Source organism: Priapulus caudatus, unplaced genomic scaffold (genome assembly GCF_000485595.1).
Source record: "Priapulus caudatus unplaced genomic scaffold, Priapulus_caudatus-5.0.1 Scaffold1384, whole genome shotgun sequence".
NCBI classification, from domain to species: Eukaryota; Metazoa; Priapulida; class Priapulimorpha; order Priapulimorphida; family Priapulidae; genus Priapulus; species Priapulus caudatus.
In genome coordinates this window covers 44376-54023 of record NW_014578445.1, presented here as the reverse complement: position 1 = coordinate 54023, position 9648 = coordinate 44376, and the positions used below count along the sequence as shown (strand labels likewise).

Below are 9648 nucleotides of genomic sequence, written 5' to 3'. Positions count from 1 at the left end.
CGTACGCACACCCACACGCAGGCACGCGCGCATGCTCACTTAGGAGCGTCCAGTTTTGGGCCCGCGTCCAAATATACGCCGGTACAGGCCTACTGACTACTGGTAATCATGTCGAACGAAAGAACCGGCTCTGTCTCCACGATAAGGGGGGCGCCTACTGCGTCAAATACAGAGAAAACTAGGGGAAGCCTGACACAGGACCAAAACAAACTGGATGTCAAAGCGGGAAGAAGAGGGTGCAGTCCAAAGGAAACTCAGACGGGTGTGGAACATGTAAAGTTTTAGTGAAGGATAGTGTCATTAGTCATTTTAGTGATGCTCATAGGGTCTATGTCTCCCAGGGTACTGCTGAAACGTACCCTGGGTACGGTCAGGTATTCCGGAACGGAACCTTGTAACTATTTCAGTATTTGATATGGTTAGCGTTAGTGTTAGGGTTAGGGAGTAGGCGTAGGCGACTCCCTAGACTCGTTAGTGGAGTAGGCGAGGTACGCGCTCGGCATATTAGATAGTTACCAGAGGTACGTTCCTGTATACCGGACCGTACCCAGGGTACGTTCCGGCAGTACCCTGGGGGACATAGACCCTCTCAGCGATAGTGATAGGGGACTTCTCTGTGAAATCTGCATGTTTTGGCATCACATCAAATGCGAAGGACTCGGCGACGAATCGTATGAATTTCTCCTGTCCGACGCTGACAAAAACGGAGGCAGCAACATCCCCTGGTATTGCAGCAAATGCAATCACAGTGTAGCAAACCTGTTTGGTGCCATTGCAAGGCTTGAACACAAACAAGCGGAAACAGAAGAAGCTTGACACGCTCACGGACAGCATGAACAATATTAAGGTAGTACTAGTAGCACAAGAAAGTACATCATATATACAAAGGACGGAAGACAAGGTCGACAAGATTAATGGCAGACTAAGAACAATTGACGACACCTTTGACAACGTAGTAGAGGAAAAACTAGAGAAGTTTCAGAGAGAACTCGAGGAAAGAGACTGACGGAAACGTAACATAGTAGTCTTCGGACTTCCGGAGCCCGTAGAACATGAGGGAGACAGTCAAGTAGATCATGACATGAGACAGGTAAGAGACCTCACAGCAGTGCTCGACGTTGAAGCTGCTGCACGTGTCAAAAAACTTGAAAAACAGCACAATGAAAGACTGCTATGTAAAGCCGGACATGACCCCGCAGGAAAGGGCCAGGTGGCAAGCACTGAGGCAGGAGCTGGGGATGAGGAGAGACCAGGGGGAGTACGACCTGATGATCAGAAGAGGTCAAATTGTAAAGAGAAAGGTGTTGGACTCCCAACTCCCTCACACGGCCATATAGACAACAGGGACGGGTTTAACATATGTAAATACGACATTGCACTAAACAAAGCTAACTGTGTCACATGTTACTATACAAATGCACGTAGTATCGTTTTAATAAACTAAATGAGCTGGAAGTGGATGGATGGATGGAGCAGAAACTTTGGCAAACACAAGCGTACCTGATGGTCTACTAAAGCTAAACGGCTATTCACTATTCAGGAAGGACAGGAAGGAGGTGGAGTAGCCCTACTAATCCACGACTAATTAAGAGCAGCACCCTGCGAGACTCTAAATAACGAAAAATTTACCGAGTCAACATGGTGCAAGCACTGCAAGGTATACCTGGGCAACAGAAAAAACTTTACTCATAGGGGTATGCTATAGAATGCCATCCAGCTCAAGCGTGAACAATGAAAATTTACTGGAATTATTTTCGAAAGTGGCTAGAGAAAGCTACAAGCATCTATTGATAATGGGCGACTTCAATTTAAGAGATGTAGACTTTGTTAGGTATTACACCGACAGAGAACAGTCCAGTTTCCCCTGTAAATTCCTAGACATAACACAAGACATGCTATTATGCCAACATGTGACGGGACCAACACGCTTAGTCGATGGAAAGCTCACATCCATGCTGGACTTGGTATTTACCAACGATGAACACACGGTGGAAAACATGATCACTCTAGGACCGCTAGGGAAAAGTGATCATGTTGGTCTGTCTTGGACCCTACTCACCTATCTAGAACCAGGGAAAAGGGATGGAACTAGCCAAGGTCTAAATTTTTGGAAAGGTGATTACAAACAGTATCAACCACGAATTACTAACCACAGATTGGTCTAAAGTTCTAAATGCCAATGACGTAGAATCATCTTGGAGCGAATTTGTAAACACAGTAGACAAATTATGCAACACATTTGTACCAAGATATGCCCCACGCAATAAAGGCTCAAAACCAACATGGATGAAGAAAGCAGTTCAGAAGGCAGTAAAAAAGAAACACGAACTCTTCCAGAGATGGTTGAGCCTAGGTAGAAGACGTGACTATGAAGACTATGCAAAGCAGAGAAACAAGGCCGGAGAGATGCGCAGGAACGCCAGACGAGACCACGAAAAACATTTAGTAGACTCCTTCAAGATACATCCCAAAATTTGTTATGCCTACATACGCAACCAGCAAAAAGTGAAAGTTGGTGTAACCCAACTAAAGAGACAAGATGGAATGCTTACAAATTCGGACAAAGATGCTGCATCATTGCTGCACAACTTTTACTATTCAGTTTTTATACAAGAAGGAGGAGAAGGAATACCAGTATTTGACAACAAAGTTGAAAATGATCACACCATAAGAAACATTCGCTTTACCACGGAGAGCATCAAAAAGAAACTTGATATGGTCAAACCAGACAAATCTCCTGGGCCAGACAAAATACACCCAAAATTTCTCAAAGAGTGCGCAGAGGTTCTCGCTAAACCGTGTGTAACATATAAAGTGATGGAATCTCTGCTAAACGATCACATTGTGGAGCACTTAAACATTAATGACCTTTTCACCCCTCACCAGCACGGGTTCACGGCAGGAAAAAGCTGCCTGACAAATCTTCTAGAAACGTTCGAAGACTGGACATCAGCATTGGACTGTGGTGCTTCAATAGACACAGTATTTTTGGATTACCAAAAGGCCTTCGACACGGTTCCACACCGCCGTCTCATAAGTAAGCTAAAAGGCTACGGAACCAGGGGAAACCTAATCGCATGGCTGGAAAGTTATCAGTTTTATCAGTGCACGGAGAATTTTCTGAGTGGAGCAGCGTCGACAGCGGGGTACCTCAAGGATCAGTCATTGGTCCAATCCTGTTTTTAATTTATGTTAACGATATACCAGACCTTGTAAATTGTTGAAAATGTTTGCAGACGATACAAAAATTTGGAATATAGTAAGAAATATCACAGACAATATTCTTCTGCAGACAGACCTCGATAAATTAAGTAAGTGGTCAGAAACATGGCTCCTGAAATTTCAGGTTGAAAAATGCCAAAGGATGCACATAGGCAGTAAAAATAACAAATATATCTACACAATGAAAGACAGGGACCAAAGAAGAATTTTGAAGGAGGAAGAGGAGGAAAAGGACATTGGGGTTTGGATATCTAACGACATGAAACCTATGATGCAGTGCATAAAGGCCTGTACAGCTACCAATGTATTACGGTCAATCAGGAAGTCCTTCAAGTTCCTGGACAAGAAAGCTTTCTTGATTCTATACAAAACATTTATACGTCCACGCCTAGAGTACTGCATCCAGGCCTGGTCTCCCTACTTTAGTAAAGACATTGAGCACATGGAAAAAGTCCAACAAAGGGCCACCAAACTAGTATATGGGTTAAAAAACGTCAAGTACGAGGACCGGCTGAAGTTTTTAGGATTACAATTTTTACATACCAGAAGACTAAGAGGCGACCTAATAGAATCATACAAAATCATGACAGGGCAATATAAACTGAAGCCAAATACTTTCTTTTGTCCAGCTTCAACAACATCACTAAGAGGAAATAACATGAAATTATATAAAAACGGTCCAGACTCCAGGCGCGACAAAACTTTTTTAGCCAGGGAGTGGTGCAACCCTGGAATAAACTCCCACAAAGTGCAGTCGCAGCTGCACTAATAACGTATTTAAGGCCAAATCGACCGATTCATGAAATCGCAAGATATGGGTGCATATTAGGCTAGGCTTATCACAACCCATTATCCTTAACTAACTAACTAACTATGGTACTTAGATTAGAACATGATAAGCCGATTAAAAAAGCTGATTCCTTGCTCTGCTGTGGTTTAAATAGTGAGGGGGATATTTACGAATTAAAAGTAGATTGTAGGCTGCTTAGAAAAGCGTTGGAAACGTTTATAGACCTAATTCGATCGTAGTTGCAGAGTTCCACATTCATGCTAAAGGGGGGCTTATGTCGGGCTTGCCGGCCGACGCTCCGGCTGGAAGCAAATCTGCCAATTCACTGCGACTGCCAGTTGCCTTAGGTCGCGTTTGACTGCTGATGCGACTGCCTGCGACTGGCCGCCATAGTTGCACTCAGAATACAAACAGTGGGCCAACTGGACGCAACTAGTCAGGCCGATCGCCTTCCAGTTGCTCGAAATCCAGTTGCTTCCAGTCGAGTCGGCTCGCAAGCCCGACATAAGCCCCCCTTAATTGCTATGCATGCTTATTGATATCATGATAAATAAATATAGTATTAGGAACAAGACTGCAATCGGAGATAGCAAATCTATGCCACAGCGTAGCAGTCTCCCCTCCCCCCCATCTTGCTGTTGTTGTTTGACTCTGCATTGACACCGTGCACGGCGCATATATCTATATATATAGCTATCCGAATCGATCTAATTTGTAGTTCGGTTTAACGCGGCGGTGCCACATCATGAACCCCTACAGAGAGAGAAAGCGAAAGCGAAACGAAGCGAAACAGTTAGAGATTAACCGATGGTCATCAATGATGAGAAATCTATCAAAAAATTCTTGGATCCAGATCTGGATCCGGATTTCCAATACCACCAAAATCTAATCGATTGGTTCTTGGCCCAAGACCATGCAACCCGTCCAAGAAATTTCATCAAAATCCGTCCGTAACATTTTGAGATATCCTGTTGACAGACAAACCAACAAACAAACTAACACGGGCAAAAACATAACCTCCTTGGCGGAGGTAATTATGTATATCATTCAGGAGCACAGGCACTTGACTTGGAACATTGAAAGGTTTCAATAATAAACTGTTAGTAAACACGAAATGTATTTACTACCAAGTCTTAATCATTAAAAGTTTGGTTGTAAATACAATATTTCTCTACTCTCTTTCACCTAATATTACTGATAATTTACTGTAAATGCCATTGAAATGTTCCTGTGCAACACACAGTTACACCGCACAAACGCTACTGTGCACAAACTACAAAATTACAGAGTTTTGTTTAATTTACCAGGTTTTCTTTAATAGAGACTATAGTTTTGTTTTTTGTGCACATCGGCATGCATGCCGTGTACTTGACACAGTTGTGTGTTGCCGAAGAGCATTTGAACGGCAATTATAGGAAATTATCAGTAATGATTGATAGGCGAAAGAGGGTAGAGAAACATCAAGACTTTGGTACTAAAAACATTTTGTGTTTGTTTACTATCATTTTATTATTGAAACGGCCCATGGGCCTGTGATCAGGGGTAAATGATATAGTGTGACTCACTCAAAATATCAAAATTCAAAATTTAATGATTTACAATACATGCCTCGCTTCACCTATTATTAGCTCATCTGACGTAGTAAGATGCAGCTTGTAGAATTGCATGATTGTCCGTGCGTGCGTCCGTGTGTGCGTGCGTCAACAGTTGGGCACAAATCTTAACTGCTCGACGTACGGTCACGATATTCGGGATGTCGGGGGGGATCGTGAAAAGGACTCAGGATGACAAATTTGGGGGTCAACGGTCAAAGGTCAAGATGTGTAAACGGAGGGGGAATATTTCCCCCTTAACTTAAGGTATAGTAGGAAATACGGAATTGCGGCACAAATCTTAATGGCTCGACCTATGCTCTTAATATTCGGTGTATAGTGTGATGGGCAGGAAATCCATCACCAGTGCGAAATTGGAGGTCACAGGTCAAAGGGCAGTGGGGGAAAGGTCATATATCAGACATTTTCTTAGAACTTGGCCTAATGGACAGAGTGAAAACCTTTTTTGTTTCAGCGCTGACCTACCATTTTTATCACTTTATTGAAAGGACCATGAAATGTGCTTTCCACTGACGTGAGAAGAGTAAGTGTCTGATAACCTTTTGACCCTCAAGAGGAGGGTTAAACATGGATTGCTGAACTGCTTCAATGATGTCACAGTGTTCTCATATTCATGGCACATCCATAATCTAGAAAGCCAATAAGCCTGGATAGCCGAACGGGTACAGCACAGGCGTCACGGCTCAACGGTCCTTGGATCGAATCCCATCAGATTTTTTATTATTTACCTGTTTTCTGTATTTTTCTATCTTTATCCATTTAACTATTTTTTCCAATTAATGCAAATATTTACATTATTTATTTACAAAAATTTAATAACAACAAATAATTTTTACAATTAATTTTTTTTATTTGTAAATACGGTTAGGGTTATGGTCACAATGCACCATAAAACAGGAGTTTCAGGCACGCGATTTGTATCAACCAATGGGATTGGGGAGGTATGCAGAATGCAGAAGGTTGCTGAAATGATGTGTACGCAACTGCGTATCTGCATATCTGCGCCTAACAAAGGTGTCACTACGCACGACTTAAATGTTACGTTTATAACCGTAGCAACAGACCTCAGATGAGCCCAGACGCTCTGCGGCTCTTGTTTATTATGTAAAACACGGTTAAAAATACATCATAAGTAGTGTTGTCCATCCGACTTGTACTGACACTATTTTTACGAAGTCAGATGTGCACAGCTTGTAGAATCGCATGAATGTCCGTCCGTCCGTCCGTCCGTCCGTCCGTCCGTCAACAGTTACGGCACAAATCTTAACCGCGTGACGTACGATCTTGATATTCGGGACAACGGGTGTGTGTGTGTGTGGGGTGGGGTGGGGGGTGGGGGTCGCGAAAAGGACTCGGGATGTTGAATTTGGCGGTCAAGGGTCAAAGGTCAAGGTGTGTTAATGGAGGGGGAATATTTCTCCCTTAACTTAAGGTATAGGAGGAAATAAGGAATTGGGGGACAAATCTCAACGGGGAGTATAGTGTGATGGGGAGAAAATCAATCACCAGCGCGAAATTGGAGATTACAGGTCAAAGGGCAGTGGGGGAAAGGTCAGATATCAGACATTTTCTGAGGAAATGGTCTAACGGACTGAGTGCAAAACTTTTTTGTTTCAGCGCTGACCTACCATTTTTATCACTTTATTGAAAGGACAAATTGTGATTCATTTTGGTTTATAAATTATTATTGCGATATACAGATGGCAACCGTGTGCTACCGCCTATAAAAACTCATACGAAGTAAACACTTCCATGCAACCAATTAAACTTTGACAAAAGTTGTGTTATGGGCAGGGAAACACCATTGTCACGTGGTATATAGCAGCTACGTGGAATAAGCGTATCCTCTCAATCTTACACGTTACACATCGGGAGCTCCGCTTTTAGGCAGTGCCTAAATCTGAATATTATAAAAACGTTAAATGGCGATCATTTAGGTGTAACGCCATCACTCGCCCACATCTCAGACTTTCACATCTCAAACATTTATTTTCACATACAAAATTACACATATAATTATCAAGAGTATATAATGGGAGTTCTTCCATATATACTCTTCGTTTCTATAATGTATGTTGATGGTTGCTCAATTAAAACTGACTTCTTCTCACTCACTCATTTGTGTCCTTTTTTTGTGGTGAGCTACAGTGTCATTGACACTTTCATTTTATTTCCTGTGCGGCGATTATCTAGTCGCCCGGCCGGACCAGCTGACACGAGCAAGCAGTCGCCCGGTCGATTTTCTAATCGCCACTGGCGACTGGGCGACCGCTAGTTTCTCACGCTGTGACAGTGGTTGGAGAGGACGGGTGTGCTCTGATAGGCGCTCGGCAGAGCGCATGTATTTGTTATGCAGAGCCTCTTCCCGGGATGTGAGTGTCTCGCGCCACGTGCTGTGCGGTTGGTACTTCCCCGGGTGAATGGGTATGAAGTCACGGATGGGGCATCCGAAGACACGCATGGTGGGGGAGAGATGTGTATCACGGTCAGGCGTGTTGCGGTACTGGAGAATGGCACGTTGGAACTCATCAGTGTTAAGGGAGCCCTCAGCGTCAGTGTTGTCAGTGAGGAGGCGCTTGACAGTCTTGACCCCACCTCTGCGCGGCAAGTGCTATGGGGGAAGGCAACGGATGAGGTTTGGTGATTCACGCCCCGTCACGTAGGAAATTGTGGGTGGCGCCTGCCGCAAATTCGGGGCCACCATCCGATGACAGCTCGTCGCTGATGCCGAAAGTCACGAAGACGCAGCGCAGGGCAGCAATTAGTACTGTGGCACCATTGGCGGCCTGCTCAACGATTGGCCAGTTGCTGTGCCGATCCACCACAACCAGGTAGTTCCGACCACGGTAGGTGAAGGAGTCAGCGGCGATGCATTGGAATGGATAATCAGGCTGTACAGGCGGGGTGGGAGGCGTGCCTGGCTGTGAAGGCGCCATGCAGTTGCAGGGAGAGCAGCGTGCCCGTATCTCAGTGATGGCAGGAGTCTTGCCCGGCCAGAAGAATGACGACTCTGCCCGTGAGCACATCATGGTGACACTCTGGTGGGCTGAATGCAGTGGCTGGAGTACCCGGTCACGGAGTGATGGAGGAATGATGATGCGGTCCTTGTAGAGGCATACCCCATCAAATTCTGTGAGGTTTACGCGAAATTGGTGGTATAGTCGGAGTTTGTGAGGGAGATCACTAGGCAGCTTGGGGAAGCCCTCCTGGATGAACCCGGCCAATCTGCACATGGTTGGGTCACTGGACGTGGCGACACGGACATCGTCCCATGTGATGGACTTGATCACCTCCGTGGGCGGTAATGTGAACATGTGTGACTGAAATGTGTTCACCTCTCAGTTGAGAGCTTATTCGGGACATTTTCACGATAGCATACTTATTTGTCAAACTTTTGTACTTTCTGCAGACAGGATTTATCATACCCCAGCTTACGTGCCCAATATGGCGTCTAATGCTGGTACAGCAATGGAGCAGCAACTTCTAGCTGCAGCCAGTATGGTGGAAGAACAAGTGGATGCACAGATCGAAAAGCTTGATAAGATGGATGAGGTCTCTCATATTTGCATGGTGTTGTGAGAGTTTATGTACTATATGTAGCATTCGGGGATTATTAAGTTCACGTAGGCAATATTAATATCTTATCTATTAACGTTTTTCTGCACGCATGCATACATGTACATGGTATCGGATTATATATTTACATCTATGTATGTAATTGTAATATATTCTAAATAAATTACAGGATGATTTAGAGGCTGTCAGACGCAGACGGTTAGAAGCATTGAAGAAAGGCCAGAAAGACAAGAAGGAATGGTTAGCACTAGGTAAGCCACCACGGATTTCAATTTCTGTTTTCGTGGTTGATCTTATTTTAGTTGAAGAGACAGTGCTCATCTGAGAGAGAGAGAGAGAGGGAGAGAGAGAGAGAGAAGAGAGAGAGAGAGAGAGAGAGAGAGAGAGAGAGAGAGAGAGAGAGAGAGAGAGAGAGAGAGAGAGAGAGAGAGAGAGAGAGAGAGAGAG

General features: G+C 44.3%; 2 protein-coding genes across 2 annotated transcripts in view; both read left to right on the top strand.

Annotated features, from left to right (window-relative positions):
• The first annotated feature begins 1160 nt into the window (after positions 1 to 1160).
• On the top strand, positions 1161 to 4370 carry LOC106816452. Its single transcript, XM_014821075.1, has 3 exons — positions 1161 to 1281; positions 2270 to 3037; positions 4252 to 4370. Exons 1-3 carry the CDS (start codon positions 1161 to 1163, stop codon positions 4368 to 4370), a joined length of 1008 nt encoding a protein of 335 aa, XP_014676561.1.
• A 4544-nt stretch (positions 4371 to 8914) lies between these two features.
• The window catches only part of LOC106816455 (thioredoxin domain-containing protein 9-like), a 19257-nt gene continuing 18523 nt past the window's right edge, over positions 8915 to 9648 (top strand). Inside the window, exons 1-2 of the mRNA XM_014821077.1 lie at positions 8915 to 9177; positions 9371 to 9452. Coding sequence (XP_014676563.1) covers positions 9070 to 9177; positions 9371 to 9452 — 190 coding nt within the window. The 5' untranslated portion in view covers positions 8915 to 9069. The remainder of the gene's footprint in view (positions 9178 to 9370; positions 9453 to 9648) is intronic.